The 16,243-nt window shown below is 39.3% G+C and overlaps 1 protein-coding gene across 5 annotated transcripts in view; it reads right to left on the bottom strand.

The window, feature by feature from the left end:
* obscnb (obscurin, cytoskeletal calmodulin and titin-interacting RhoGEF b) overlaps positions 1-16,243 on the bottom strand; it is a 68,183-nt gene that overhangs the window by 25,150 nt on the left and 26,790 nt on the right. The window contains exons 34-56 of one of the 5 annotated variants that reach the window (XM_042427541.1): positions 15,884-16,150; positions 15,307-15,573; positions 14,425-14,691; positions 13,939-14,205; positions 12,247-12,513; positions 11,760-12,026; positions 11,203-11,469; positions 10,690-10,956; positions 10,171-10,437; positions 9,657-9,923; positions 9,139-9,405; positions 8,200-8,274; positions 7,643-7,711; positions 6,994-7,083; positions 6,278-6,352; positions 5,254-5,328; positions 4,540-4,614; positions 3,820-3,894; positions 3,101-3,175; positions 1,973-2,239; positions 1,551-1,817; positions 900-1,166; positions 202-471 (exon numbers count right to left, since the gene is read on the bottom strand). In XM_042427541.1, the coding sequence (XP_042283475.1) occupies positions 202-471; positions 900-1,166; positions 1,551-1,817; positions 1,973-2,239; positions 3,101-3,175; positions 3,820-3,894; positions 4,540-4,614; positions 5,254-5,328; positions 6,278-6,352; positions 6,994-7,083; positions 7,643-7,711; positions 8,200-8,274; positions 9,139-9,405; positions 9,657-9,923; positions 10,171-10,437; positions 10,690-10,956; positions 11,203-11,469; positions 11,760-12,026; positions 12,247-12,513; positions 13,939-14,205; positions 14,425-14,691; positions 15,307-15,573; positions 15,884-16,150 (4,617 nt within the window). The remainder of the gene's footprint in view (positions 1-201; positions 472-899; positions 1,167-1,550; positions 1,818-1,972; positions 2,240-3,100; positions 3,176-3,819; positions 3,895-4,539; positions 4,615-5,253; positions 5,329-6,277; positions 6,353-6,993; positions 7,084-7,642; positions 7,712-8,199; positions 8,275-9,138; positions 9,406-9,656; positions 9,924-10,170; positions 10,438-10,689; positions 10,957-11,202; positions 11,470-11,759; positions 12,027-12,246; positions 12,514-13,938; positions 14,206-14,424; positions 14,692-15,306; positions 15,574-15,883; positions 16,151-16,243) is intronic. The other 4 variants (XM_042427542.1, XM_042427543.1, XM_042427544.1 and 1 more) reach the window with 4 other exon arrangements.

The raw sequence follows: 16,243 nt of genomic DNA, 5'->3' as shown, positions 1-16,243 counted from the left end.
AAGTGAGCCTTCAGGAATGAAGAAAAGCATCCAAGTTTTGAGATGCTTTTCTAAGAACTTTAAAAAAGATGGAGGGAAGGTGTCCATCAAGGAGGATCATATAGGCAAGTGAAGAGAAGAACTACAAATGTTACTGTGGAAGCAAAATGGCAAGTATTACATATGTAATATACTAAGTGGCAAGTGAAATATTTCCCTTACCTCTGACTGTCAGAGAGGCAGTGGAAGTGTGGTTACCCACTGAGAAAGTGACTGTGCCTGAGTCAGCTGTGGTGACACCACGCAGTGTGAGGCTGTGTGCCCGACCCTCATTCTCAATAAGATTCATTTCATTATTCTGTAGTGGGACGTCCTGGAGTTTCCACTGGGCCAGAGGTGCCTCTTCATGAGAAACTAGACACTCAAAGTGGACATCTTCACCTTCAGATACGACGCAGCTCTCCAAGAATTTCAGTATTGTAACCTCAACCTCTGCTTGACAAATGAATACAGCACCATAGTTATATATATGATGGCTGAGGTGAGCAAGTGCTTGACAAATATTAAGTTCAAGTCTGTGCAGAATGTGATCAAAGTGTGATACAAGTTTAAAGATTTATTTGTTGTTGTAGACGCCAAGTGAAGGAAGACAGAGTATGGTGTGTTAATGTTGTGAGGAGAGACCAGAGACAGACGCAAATGATGATATGAGATCAAGAACAACAGAAAAGTGTTTGTGCGAATAACTACAAGTGCTTTGAAAACAGTGAACTGCAAAGCAAGAACTTTGTTGACGCACTTCATGTTAAAGGGATGCGTTGTGGGAAAAAGGTTGACAAAGTGACACGCAGAAAGATGTGACTCCATACGGTGCGTGAGAAAAAAAACAACAAAAAAGGTCTTGAAGAGAAAAATCCTACCCTGCACAGTGAGGACAGCAGAAGTTCTTTGGCTGCCTGTATCACATGAATATTCTCCTGAGTCAGCTCCCTGAAGTTTATAGATGACAAGCTCTACTACCGCCCCTTCCTGTTTCAGGTGATACTTGCTGCTGGATGCCAGCACCCTGTCACCGCACCTCCAGATGACACTGGCTCCCGGCTTTGTGGTCATGCAGCGAAGACTAGCGCTCTTTCCTGCCTGTTTTTCAAGGTTCTGCAGCTTGGTTTTGAAAAGGACAGGCTGGGCTGCAGGGAAGGAAATGAAGGAAATGAGAAGAAAAGTTTGGGAGAATTGAGAGAAAGCTAAAACTACTGTGTAAGTCAAAAAGTAAGTAGCAGAGGTGGAAATAAGTCATGCATGTCCAAATCTCTAGTCTCTAAAGTCAAGTTAAATCACAAATTTCATTGATCCTCAGTGATCACAATCAATGATGGTCTAACAAGAAAAATTCAAAAAAGAGAAGCCTCTTCTGTGTATCCTTCTGTTCCATCAAGTTATCAATCTCTAGTCTAAGAGGGGTTCCAAATAATAAAGTAGTCCATAATCAAAGTCTTTTAGTCAAGCAAGTCTTTAGTCAATTAATTTGCAACCATCTCCAAACCAAACACCAAAGATTGTATCAAGCATACCCTTCACGGTCAATTGTGCAGTGCTTTGATGGTCACCAGTGTCACATGTGTAACATCCAGCATCCTCTAGGTCTACATCATGGATCACTAGTGTGTTGAGGCATTCCGTCTGTCTAATTTCATACTTGGCACACGGGCAAAGACCAAGTTCTCCTTTCCTCCACTCCAAAGGAACATCAGGTTTAGAGAGCTCACAGTGCAGAGTGACACTGTTCCCTTCATCAGCTGTTTGGCTCTCCAGCTCTTTTGTGAAAATAACTGGCAGAGCTGATGAATGAAAAGAAATAATCAAAGATTTTTCTTAATCTATAGTACACAGCTGTGAATGGAGATGAAGAAATGAAATAAAGACCAATAAACGAGATGAAATGTAAGACTTCATGGCTGAAAAGACAGCATGAAACGATGAGTCTCCATCCTACCATTTACTGAAAGAGAGGCCAAGCTTATTGTGTCCTCTGAAGAGCATGAGTAGCTTCCTGTGTCTTCAGGTCTCAAATCAAAAATCTGTAATTCATAACTGAATCCTATTTGTTTCATCTGGTACTTTTCTCCACAACTCAGGACTTGAGTTTCCTTCTTCCACTCGACAGGGAGTCCAGGTTTAGAAATCTCACAGTGCAGAGTAACACTACCTCCCTCCTCAGCCTCTTGGCTTTCCAAATCTTGAAGGAATATGACTGGAAGAGCTGGAGATTTAATAAATCAGATAAGGGTCTCATTTATTGTTGTAACCGACAGGCTTTCAGGTTAGCTACTAGATGAAGACGTTAGCATGCTGTTTCAAAAATATGTTCATTTTCAACTTACCTGACTGGACATATGATTTTTGCCAAAGTCAGAATGAAAAAAATGAAAAAAACTGAGAGAAATGTGTGACTTCTACACACACACACACAAAACAACACTGATGTCAGTCAAACGCAGGACTCAATTATTACCATCAGAGGACAACAGCAAACCAGAATATAGCAAATCTGAGTGAGCAACTTCCAGCTAGACTGAATACATGTCAAAAATACAAAAATCCACATGGTAACCAAAACAAAACTGAGGGGAATAAACAACATGCAGATGCCTTAAACAAATAAACATTCATTTTGGTAACCAGCTTTGTAGGTTCTGGCTTTGGGATTATTCCAGAAACAGCAGGCTTTTCCATCCCTGCTGGTTTAATACTTTTAATTAGATGTTCAATATCTACTGTGATGAACATAGCACAGGACTAATGCAGCCATTAATGGAGGTAATCGAGATGAATGTAGTGACACAAAAACTACCCACAATAATGAAATCAACACTGAGTAATTGATTGACTTGAATTAATGCAATTGCCTATTTGCAATTTCCAAGTCATCAGCCAACAAGAGCAAATGTGCCAGACTGTTGACAAAACCCTCAAGACACAAGGATGTTATGTCACAACATAAGTGTCTGGATGTTCAACATATGCTACCACAGCATGTGCTTTGGCAAAAAACCCAGCATACAACAAAACCTACTCAAAACAAACTATGCTCTTGTAGTTTATTAATAACACTACCACATACCTTCAGCAACGATTTTGGATTCCTCCTTCTCAGGCTCGACTTTGGAGGTTACTGTTGGAGCTGATGTGATCTCTGCTGTAATTCCAGGTATTTATAGACATATAATGTGGGTTTTAATTCAGATTATGTAAATTGGAACACTTCACTAACAGTGCAGCGAATAAGAAGCAATGTGCCACGCAAGTTTTAGAGTCACAATTCTCAAGACAGATCAGTACATTTAACATTAATGTGTCTGAAATTGACGGTCACAAAAGCTTTTCATTTTATTTGAATCCAAATATCCATGCAATGTGAAATAAGAAAAGCAATGTCTTAAAAAAAACCAACAGAGAGTGCCATAACCAAGAGCTTGTTCTCCAACAAAGACAATAGTAACATGGCGGCAAATGACAACCCACAACAACACACGGATGAGTAGTGACAAAAGATATTGCTGAACTGATAAATTACACAAAAAGTATTCACAATAATTAAATCAACACTGAGTAATTAATTGACTTGAATTAATGCAATTGCCTATTTGTAATTTCAAAGTCATAAGCCAACAAGAACAAATGTGCCAGACTGTTGACAAAACCCTCAAGACACAAGGATGTTATGTCACAACATAAGCGTCTGGATGCTCAACATATGTGCTTTGGCAAAAACCCAGCATACAAAAAACCTACTCAAAACAAACTATGCTCTTGTAGTTTATTAATAACACTACCACATACCTTCAGCAACAATTTTGGATTCCTCCTTCTCAGGCTCAACTTTGGAGGTTACTGTTGGAGCTGGTGTGATCTCTGCTGTAATTCCAGGTATTTATAGACATATAATGTAGGTTTTAATTCAGATTATGTAAATTGGAACACTTCACTAACAGTGCAGCGAATAAGAAGCAATGTGCCACGCAAGTTTTAGAGTCACAATTCTCAAGACAGATCAGTACATTTAACATTAATGTGTCTGAAATTGACGGTCACAAAAGCTTTTCATTTTATTTGAATCCAAATATCCATGCAATGTGAAATAAGAAAAGCAATGTCTTAAAAAAACCAACAGATAGTGCCATAACCAAGAGCTTGTTCTCCAACAAAGACAATAGTAACATGGCGGCAAATGACAACCCACAACAACACACGGATGAGTAGTGACAAAAGATATTGCTGAACTGATAAATTACACAAAAAGTATTCACAATAATTAAATCAACACTGAGTAATTAATTGACTTGAATTAATGCAATTGCCTATTTGTAATTTCAAAGTCATAAGCCAACAAGAACAAATGTGCCAGACTGTTGACAAAACCCTCAAGACACAAGGATGTTATGTCACAACATAAGCGTCTGGATGCTCAACATATGTGCTTTGGCAAAAACCCAGCATACAAAAAACCCTACTCAAAACAAACTAATGCTCTTGTAGTTTATTTATAACACTACCACATACCTTCAGCAACAATTCTGGATTCCTCCTTCTCAGGCTCAACTTTGGAGGTTACTGTTGGAGCTGGTGTGATCTCTGCTGTAATTCCAGGTATTTATAGACATATAATGTAGGTTTTAATTCAGATTACGTAAATTGTAACACTTCACTAACAGTGCAGCAAATAAGAAGCAATGTGCCACACAAGTTTTAGAGTCACAATTCTCAAGACAGAACAGTACATTTAACGTTAATTTGTCTGAAACTGACAGTTGCAAAAGCTTTTCATTTAATTTGAATCCAAATATCCATGCAATGTGAAATAAGAAAAGCAATATCTTAAAAAAACAACAGATAGTGCCATGACCAAGAGCTTGTTCTCCAACAGACAATAGTAGCATGGCGGCAAATGACAACCCACAACACACGGATGAGTAATGACAAAAGATATTGCTAAACTGATAAATTACACAAAAATTATCCACAATAATTAAATCAACACTGAGCAATTTATTGACTTGAATTAATGCAATTGCCTATTTGTAATTTCCAAGTCATAAGCCAACAAGAACAAATGTGCCAGACTGTTGACAAAACCCTCAAGACACAAGGATGTTATGTCACAACATAAGTGTTTGGATGCTCAACATATGTGCTTTGGCAAAAACCCAGCATACAAAAAACCCTACTCAAAACAAACTAATGCTCTTGTAGTTTATTTATAACACTACCACATACCTTCAGCAACAATTTTGGATTCCTCCTTCTCAGGCTCAACTTTGGAGGTTACTGTTGGAGCTGATGTGATCTCTGCTGTAATTCCAGGTATTTATAGACATATAATGTAGGTTTTAATTCAGATTATGTTAATTGTAACACTTCACTAACAGTGCAGCAAATAAGAAGCAATGTGCCACAGTTTTAGAGTCACAATTCTCAAGACAGAACAGTACATTTAACGTTAATTTGTCTGAAACTGACAGTTGCAAAAGTTTTTCATTTTATTTGAATACAAATATCCATGCAATGTGAAATAAGAAAAGCAATATCTTAAAAAACAACAGATAGTGCCATGACCAAGAGCTTGTTCTCCAACAAAGACAACGGTAGAATGGCGGCAAATGACAACCAACACCAACACATGGATGAGCACATTTCAAATAAATATAGTGCATTATCCTTTATAGCAAGGTAAGAGGTAAGGTAAGGTTTGGGTTCATACCTTCCACCACATTTCTGTAGTCTTTACACTGTATCAACTGAGCCACAATATACTGTATGCCTCACGAACCAACCATGTCTTGAGTGACATGACTACTGCTGACAATTAAGCAACTGTGTGATATGTATTCTTACAAATCTCTTATTTGCTACAATCTTTCAATGATGTAACTACCAAAATCCATGAAAAGCACAAACATTCAACAAACAGAAACTGAAGAAACTGCAGTGCGTGGACAGTTGAAAAACATCACATACTGTAGCAGCTATGGCCAGGCATTCAAGCAATAATTCAATATCCGATATAATTCAATACTACACCATCTCTCCCTATATTGATATTGTTACATTCAATTAACCTAATCTTAGAAACCAATTTATCTTACTGCAGCACAAACAAGCTACAGCCAAACATATACACAATAGAAAGTTAACAACTTCAGTAAAGCAAAAACACCTGCATTTAGCAATGCAAAGAATGAGAAATGTGGCAGAAGAATAAGAGACAGGAAGCTAATTAACAGCTAAAATCCTTGCATACCCTCTGTTGGCTCTTTGGTCCCCTGCTGCCTCTGTGTATCTTGTTCGGCAGTTATACCAGCAGCAGTCTTCTCAACTGGGATGCAGTTGGAAACACAATGTTAGCCTCACAATCTCACAGTGATGAGTTTTCTAACCTGAAGACAACAGCCAACTGGAGCTAGTAAAGCAAACATAATCACAAATGTCCCAGCACACCCACTTTACTGTCACCTGCTCACACAATGGCAAATTACACATGTTGACATCACATTGACGGTATGCAACGTCTGTGAGAACAGAAAGCAATCAACACCAATGGAGCTAGGATCAAAAACAATTCAAGCCTGTCTTTTCTCTCACAGAACATTATCAACAATCCAACACGAAGCGACAGACCAGCACAGTGGTACCAAATTACCATAAACATGATGCAACAAAATGTTCAACATTCAACAAAGATCAGGGGCAAAACACAGCATTAAAACAACTGGAAAACATATTTACCAAAGAATGAACAGAACAGCAACATAGAGCTAACAAAAAACAAAAGCCATCTTGTTTTATATTTGAACCTACTGCACATATAGTAAAGCCAAACTGAACTGTCAACACCCTCCATATTTTCCAGTTCTTCTCTAATAAAGTAGAATAAAAAAGGCAGCCATGCCCACAGAATTGACACATGATTCGATATTCGACAAAAGCCAAGCAAACAAACCCGGTGTGTCTCATTACCTTCACCTTCAACTCTCAGCTCCTGTGTCTGAGTCTCCTGTTTCAGGAGTTGCTGAGTAGGAGTCTGTCCTGTGGTTTGCAGTGTCACGGCTATGAAATTGAACATAATATTTGATCCTCAGTTTGAAATTGACTTGCTATGTGTAATTCACGGGTCTTACAAGTCTCAAAAAATAAAAAAATATGGGAGCGAAAACATATCATCATGCCAAAAAGTGAGACTCCATACAATACAACAAAGAAACCAGGAGACCACACAAATCCACAAATGTTGAAGCAATAAATTATTTTTTACAATATCATAAAAAAGCACCAACAAAAAACGACAAAAATCATGACTTTGTGAAAAAAATCTGATGCATGCAAAATATGAATACATATTTAGCTTTTAAGCACTTCTTGAAGCAACAATGCACAAAGTAAGCCAATTCACGACCCAACAACTTCTGTCTGATAACACAAGTCAGCAGCCAAAAAACCAAAACAAAACAAACAAAAAAAAACTGAACAGTGTTTAAAGTATTGAATAGCTGCATCTATTTCTCTCTCTTTTGTCTTTTCTTGAACAAAGCAATTTTTGCACACTGATTAATTACAAATGCACATGTGCTAAATAAACAAGCAAAGCTGAGAATGTTAAGAAGATTACCTTCTACTGTCTCATGTATCTCCTGCATTTGGTCTTTAGCAACTACGGATGAAGCTTCAACCTTCTTGACTGAAATACAAATTTGATATTATCAGTATAATCACAGCAACCAGTAACATTGCAAGAAGCAAATGACGAACGTGTCAGCTCCAAACAACAGACAACAGGTATTCAATTCACACCATCAACATGTTACCAGCGCAAATGACAAATACAAAGGTGTCTATATCTTCTTTCTATTCTTTAAAATACGCTGGTCTTACTATACATATGCTGCAATAAAACACTGAGGAAAAAGACCCACATGAACAAGGCAATCCCACTGTCAGACAGAAGCATCATTTGACACAGCAGAGTTACAGAAACTGCAAAACAAAAAAGATAAACTAGAAAGAAAAACTGCTGCAAGAATATCTATATTATAACCTGTATAAGCCACAAAGAATAGACCCAATCTGAGGGCAGACAGCACATGGCAAAACAAAAGCCATTATCAAGATGGACAGAGCACATAACGCTGAAAGTCAAGCTAAAACATCGCCGTCTTCCCTCCATACCTTCCATCGTTTCAATGGCCTCTTGCCTCTTAGATTCAGGTTCAGCAGCAGAAGGAGAAGCTGATCGCTTCACAGCTGAGAGGAAACAATTTAAATACAGAATCAATGTCGTAACATACTTGGTCATCTGTTTTGCAATTATTCCTAAAAGCAAAATACCACCTGACAAAATGGCCCCCAATTTGCAGATCAATATGTCAGAAATCAGGAAGCACCATAAAACACAGCTGACAACCATGACACAACAAGAACAAAGATCCAACTGGCTTGGCTCATCAAACAGATAGGACAGTTTATAGGCCGGCGTACATACATTATAAATGATCAACACATCAACCAATAAGACATTCAAAAAAGAAGCAAAAAGCACGGTCTGCCAAAAAAGACAAGCTTGTTCAGGCATTGTTTTTTCTTGTGTTGTTTGTGTTTTTGTAATTTCAAATGCACAGAGTGAAAAAGAAAAAGAGATAGAAGTGATTAAAAACCTTCTAAAGAAAAGATCAAAATTCAAACTCTGTATCACAGCATGGAGCACACTGCAGAAAAGACATCCGGGCAAATACATCCAACCTATTGATCCACTACATACAAAGTTAAGGAAACATCTGATGAATCTGGTGTTAAACACACACACAGAAAGCTGGCATTTTATGAGCGAGCAAACAGATAAGACAACATAAGAAACAACAAGAGAGCAATGCAGATTTTACAAGAAACGGAAGTGCTTCAGTTCAGATAAAATTAAAGTATAATACAAATATTGCTCCTAAAATTCAACAGCAATCTTTAAAGAAAAAAATATGTGATTAAATGTGAAGCATTATATAATTTGCATCCAGTGACAAAAAAAATTAAACAAAAAATGTGCACAATAGGTTGATTTTTCTAAATTACTGACATACATCTTAATATAAAGGTTCACATCACAAATCTTCCTACCCTTAATGTTGAGGCTGGCTGTGGTCTTCTGGTCACCACACATGCAGCTGTAGTCTCCACTGTCTTCGGGCACCACTTTAGCAATGTGGAGCTCATTCACAGAGGCCGTCTGCTTCATCTGGTACTTTTCTCCAGACATCAGGACTTGTGTTCCCTTCTTCCACTCCACTGGGACTCCAGGTTTAGAGATCTCACAGCGTAGAGTAACACTAGCTCCTTCCTCAGCTTCCTGGCCTTCCAACTTGTGTTTGAACGTCACTGGTTGGGCTGAGCATTTATTAATTGGTTAGCAAACCTGGCATGCCCTTACATAGAATTATTAAAATATATATACAAAACAAGTACCTAAACAGACATGGAATACAAAAAAAAAAAAAAAAGTAAAAGTTGCGATCCATGATGACATGAAGACTCCACAACATATGTGTCGAAATTCCGTATGTGCACATGAAAAGCTGTCCTATACAGTTTTTTAAAAACCATTCCATGGACTGACTCTATAAAAATCATCCTCCTACCCTTAATGTTGAGGCTGGCTGTGGTCTTCTGGTCACCACACATGCAGCTGTAGTCTCCACTGTCTTCGGGCACCACTTTAGCAATGTGGAGCTCATTCACAGAGGCCGTCTGCTTCATCTGGTACTTTTCTCCAGACGTCAGGACTTGTGTTCCCTTCTTCCACTCCACTGGGACTCCAGGTTTAGAGATCTCACAGCGCAGAGTAACACTAGCTCCTTCCTCAGCTTCCTGGCCTTCCAACTTGTGTTTGAACGTCACTAATTGGGCTGAGCATTTATTAATTGGTTAGCAAACCTGGCATGCCCTTACATAGAATTATTAAAATATATATGCAAAACAAGTACCTAAACAGACATGGAATACAAAAAAAAAAAAGTAAAAGTTGCGATCCATGATGACATGAAGACTCCACAACATATGTGTCTAAATTCTGTACGTACAGATGAAAAGCTGTTCTATACAGTTTTTTAAAAACCATTCCATGGACTGACTCTTTAAAAATCATCCTCCTACCCTTAATGTTGAGGCTGGCTGTGGTCTTCTGGTCACCACACATGCAGCTGTAGTCTCCACTGTCTTCGGGCACCACTTTGTTGATCTGGAGCTCATTCACAGAGGCCGTCTGCTTCATCTGGTACTTTTCTCCAGATGTCAGGACTTGTGTTCCCTTCTTCCACTCCACTGGGACTCCAGGTTTAGAGATCTCACAGCGTAGAGTAACACTAGCTCCTTCCTCAGCTTCCTGGCCTTCCAACTTGTGTTTGAACGTCACTGGTTGGGCTGAGCATTTATTAATTGGTTAGCAAACCCTGGCATGCCCTTACATAGAATTATTAAAATATATATACAAAACAAGTACCTAAACAGACATGGAATCCAAAAAAAAAAAAAAAAGTAAAAGTTGCGATCCATGATGACATGAAGACTCCACAACAAATGTGTCTAAATTCTGTACGTACAGATGAAAAGCTGTTCTATACAGTTTTTTAAAAACCATTCCATGGACTGACTCTATAAAAATCATCCTCCTACCCTTAATGTTGAGGCTGGCTGTGGTCTTCTGGTCACCACACATGCAGCTGTAGTCTCCACTGTCTTCGGGCACCACTTTAGCAATGTGGAGCTCATTCACAGAGGCCGTCTGCTTCATCTGGTACTTTTCTCCAGACGTCAGGACTTGTGTTCCCTTCTTCCACTCCACTGGGACTCCAGGTTTAGAGATCTCACAGCGTAGAGTAACACTTGCTCCTTCCTCAGCCTCCTGGCCTTCCAACTTGTGTTTGAACGTCACTGGTTGGGCTGAGCATTCATTAACTGGTTAGCAAACCCTGGCATGCCATTTCATAGAATTATTAAAATATATATACAAATCAAGTACATTAACAAACATGAAATACAAAAAAAAAAGTAAAAGTTGCAATCTAAGATGACATGCAGACTCCACAACAAACATGTCTAAATTCTGTATGTGCACATGAAAAGCTGTTCTATACAGTTTTTTAAAAACCATTCCATGGACTGACTCTTTAAAAGTCATCTTCCTACCCTTAATGTTGAGGCTGGCTGTGGTCTTCTGGTCACCACACATGCAGCTGTAGTCTCCACTGTCTTCGGGCACCACTTTAGCAATGTGGAGCTCATTCACAGAGGCCGTCTGCTTCATCTGGTACTTTTCTCCAGACGTCAGGACTTGTGTTCCCTTCTTCCACTCCACTGGGACTCCAGGTTTAGAGATCTCACAGCGTAGAGTAACACTAGCTCCTTCCTCAGCTTCCTGGCCTTCCAACTTGTGTTTGAACGTCACTGGTTGGGCTGAGCATTTATTAATTGGTTAGAAACCAGTGACAAACCAATAAGAAACAATACAGGAAAATAAAACAAATTACATTTAGTTCCACTTTCAAACATAGTAACACACATTTGCAAAAACTGCCACAAAAACACTCACATTGAAAACACAAAAAGCAAACACTGGCAGGTTGCAGTACAGACAGAATGACTGATTCCAAAACAAACATGTCTAAATAAACACATAAAAATATGTTCTATAAAATTTTCCAAAAATCTTCCATGGACTAACTCTTTGAAAATCCTCTTCATACCCTTAATGTTGAGGTTGCCTGTGGTCTTCTGGTCTCCACACACGCAGCTGTAGTCTCCACTGTCTTCTGGCACCAAGTTTTTTATCAGAAGTTCATTCACAAAGGCCTTCTGCTTCATCTGGTACTTTTTTCCAGACTTCAGTACGTGCATTCCCTTCTTCCACTCGACAGGGACTCCAGGTTTAGAGAGCTCACAGCGTAGAGTAACACTAGCTCCTTCTTCAGCCTCTTGGCTCTCCAACATTTGTTTGAAGGTCACTGGTTGAGCTGGGTATTTATGAGTTGGTTAGCAGTCAGTAGCATGCCATTACATAAAACAAAAAAAATACTATATATATATATATGGATAAAACTGGTACAAAAAACCAATTTGCAATCCATGAAAACATGCAAACATGACTCCAAAACAAACATGACTACATATGAAAGGCTGATCTATACAACTTTTAGGTTCCATGGGGTGAAATCTTTGAAATCGTCCTCCTACCCTTGATCTTAAGGTTGCCTGTGGTCTTCTGGTCTCCACACACACAGCTATAATCTCCACTGTCTTCTGGCACCACTTTGTTGATCAGAAGTTCATTCACTAAGGCCGTCTGCTTCATCTGGTACTTTTTTCCAGACTTCAAGACTTGTGTTCCCTTCTTCCACTCCACAGGCACTCCGGGTTTAGAGATCTCACATCGCAGAGTAACACTGGCTCCCTCTTCAGCATCCTGACCCTGAAGCTTCTGTTTGAAGGTCACTGGTTGGGCTGAGCATTTATTAGTTAGTTAGTAACCAGTGGCAGACAAATAAGAAACAAGACTAGGTCAAAACCTAGTATATGGCTGGACTGTGTATGGTCAGTGTGTGAAATTGTGGCCAATTTGTTACAGGCATAGTCAGTGGTAGTGTCTATAATGTGAATTCCTGAATATTAAATGATCATCTGCAATTTTCTGAAGTGGTCCCAGTAATATTTGCCGATAAAGTGTACTGAAGAAGCATATCACATGACATGGTTAAACTACATTTGAGTCAAAAAGAAAAGGTTATGAATGCAGTTGCAAGAACAATACTTTCCAATCATATCTTGGGATGTTTGATTTGAAAGAGAACTTATTTTAATTCTAATTACAACTATTCTATCTGTTAACTCTCCCTTCTCTTTCATCTGTTTCACTCTGTGGGTGTCGCTCGTTTTTCACTCTGTATAAAGTGTTTTGACAGAATGATTTTTATCTGAGGTGCTTTAACTGTGTGCTCTCTCTCATGCTTGATGAGGCTGCGGTGGAAATTATAAATGAAAGTTTTAACCGCATTTTGAGTGCGAATTCAGGAGGCTTATCTCTGCCTGGTTACCACAGTTACAGTCAAATCAAGCGCACCTGCAGAGCAGCCACCCCACACTAAACTGATATAACAGCTACATATACGAGTCGCATGTTTTACGTGTTTTAATGCTACTGTTCATCGTTTGTGATGTGAGAACATCAGAGAAATACAAAGCTGGTGTCCCGGTATAAGTTAAGTTATAAAATCCAAATGCAGCGCGGAGCGTCTCTCCTGCCAGCTGCTGACAGCTCTGCCAGCCAGAGAGTTGATCACACTGGACGGTAGAGGAGGAGACAGTAGAGACACTCATACATATCTGTTTAAACAGGAGTTTAGCTGACATTGCTGCATTTAGCACCGGAGCTGAGAGTGTCAGAGCTCAGAGCAGGAAACACAGTCACTCTGTGTCACTTTGCTATCCTCTACTTCCATCATCTTACGCCGATTCATTTTGAAAGAGCAACGGCCAACGAGGAAACTCCAACACTGACCAATGGCTGACCAATGGTGTCATTTCATCACTCACTCGGGCACTCACTCAGTTACTCAGTCACTCACGGACAACCATGGTTATAGGGCTGGTCCATGGCCAGTCCAGCCAACAATACAGGAAAATAAAAGTGGGACAAATTACATTTAGTTCCACTTACGTACATAGTGCCACACAACTGCAAAACCTGCCACAAATACATTTAAAAAACATTGAAAATACAAAAAAACAAACACTGGCAGGTGGCAGTGCAGACATAATGACATGCTGACACTAGAACAAACATGTCCACATATGCACATATAAAAATCTGTTCTATGAATTTTTCTAAAAAAGTTTCACAGATCAACTCTTTAAAAATCCTCTTCCTACCCTTGATCTTGAGGCTGGCTGTGGTATTCTGGTCTCCACAAACACAGCTGTAGTCTCCACTGTCTTCTGGCACCACTTTTTTGATAAGGAGCTCATTCACAGAGGCCGTCTGCTTCATCTCATACTTTTCTCCAGACTTCAGTACTTGCGTTCCCCTCTTCCACTCCACTGGGACTCCAGGTTTAGAGATCTCACAGCGTAGACTGATGTCAGCTCCCTCCTCAGCTTCCTTGCTCTCCAACTTCTGTTTGAAGGTCACTGGTTGGGCTAAGTATTTATGAGTTGGTTAGCAATCGGTTGCATGCCATTACATACAACAGAAAAAACTGTATATACTGTATATGGATAAAACTGGTACAAAAAAACAAATACTGCAATCCATGATAACATGTAGACTCCAAAACCAACATGACATACGTACATATGAACAGCTGATCTATACAGTTTTTAGGTTCTGTGGAACTCTTTGAAAATTTGGCCTCCTACCCTTGATCTTGAGGCTGGCTGTGGTCTTCTGGTCTCCACAGACACAGCTGTAGTCTCCACTGTCTTCTGGCACCACTTTGTTGATCAGGAGCTCATTCACAGCGGCCGTCTGCTTCATCTGGTACCTTTCTCCAGACTTCAGTACTTGCGTTCCCCTCTTCCACTCCACTGAGACTCCAGGTTTAGAGATCGCACAGCGCAGAATGATGTCAGCTCCCTCCTCAGCCTCCTGGCTCTCTAACTTCTCTTTGAAGGTCACTGGTTGGGCTAAGTATTTATTTGTGGGTTAGAATCAGTCGCAAACAAACAAATAAAAAAAAAAAAAAAAGGACAGACTTGATATCACTGATATAAAACATCTGTAACCAGGTCCAACCAAAATTATACAGTTGCAGAGCTGTTGTGCCAGCAATGTCAGCGCTACATTTCTGGCTCTGCAGTTCCAGTCCTGCAGAAGTGTTAAAAATGCAGCAGCTATTACTACTTTGCTTTTAGGTGACTGCATCAGATGTTTGCATCTGTAGGTCTAAAGTATGGTTACTATTACTTTCCTTTCCTTTTAAGAGCACAGATTGGCATGTATAGAACTGGTCTGACAATGACTGAACAGCTCCCCAGTGTGGATAATCTAAAGCCTGTTAAACATAAATGTCTTTGAGAAGTTAAAAGCCATTTCCACAAGTTGCTTTACATCGAAAACAATACCAGAAATGCAAAATACTATAATACATAGTACTCTAATAAAATCAATTACAAAAACTGGAAGAATAAAAAAATGACAAGTTGCAGTCCAGACACGACAATGTCTAAATATATAACATGAAAACCTTTTGCATACAGTTTTCAAAAATGATGATCAAATTTTTTAAATCCTCTTCCTACCCTTAATGTTGAGACTGGCTGTGGTCTTCTGGTCTCCACACATGCAGCTGTAGTCTCCACTGTCTTCTGGCACCACTTTAGCAATGTGGAGCTCATTCACAGAGGCCGTCTGCTTCATCTGGTACTTTTCTCCAGACGTCAGGACTTGTGTTCCTTTCTTCCACTCCACTAGGACTCCAGGTTTAGAGATCTCACAACGAAGAACAATGTCAGCTCCCTCCTCAGCTTCCTGGCTCTCTAGCTTCTGTATAAAGGTCGGCGGTAATGCTGTACAACCAAGTTTTCATAACTTGTCATAATCAGGTGAAATTTTCGCAAAGAAAGTTTCACAAAGAAAAAAAAACTACAAAGGCAACAGAAGTGGACTTCTTTTGAGAAATACAGCATAATACATCACTTGTGTTTTGTAAATATAAAACTTCTGTGTAGTACTGTAAAAGTAGGCATTTTTATACAACATTAATAAAACTATACGTATCCTCCCTTAACACTTTTTAAATAATGTTAGTGATTGATATCATAACTGTTTATTGTCTACTCCATTTGTTCTGAACATACTTTAATCATGAATCCATACCATTGACTTTCACGGTTGCAGATGTTTTCTGGTCCCCACACACGCAAAAGTACTCTCCGCTATCTTCAACCTTCAAACTCTTGATCTGAAGCTCACAAGAGGTCTCCTTCTGCTTCATCTCATACTTCTCTCCAGCTATCAGAATTTCAGAGCCTTTCTTCCACTGAACGTCGGCCGCAGATTTTGATAACTCACAGCAAAGTGTCACAGTCTCCCCTTCCTTTTTATCCTGGTTCTTGAGCTTCTCTACAAAGCTGGCAGGCAGGGCTGAAATAAAACAAACAAAGACTTGATTATATTAAATAGGTTGTTGCATTTCGTTGGGTTGTGATGAAGGATGGGAAATTATTACAGGTGAAG

The sequence above is a fragment of the Thunnus maccoyii genome, chromosome 12 (genome assembly GCF_910596095.1).
Source record: "Thunnus maccoyii chromosome 12, fThuMac1.1, whole genome shotgun sequence".
NCBI classification, from domain to species: domain Eukaryota; kingdom Metazoa; phylum Chordata; class Actinopteri; order Scombriformes; family Scombridae; genus Thunnus; species Thunnus maccoyii.
The sequence above is the reverse complement of the archived record's forward strand: the minus strand, read 5'-3'. Positions and strand labels throughout refer to the sequence as shown.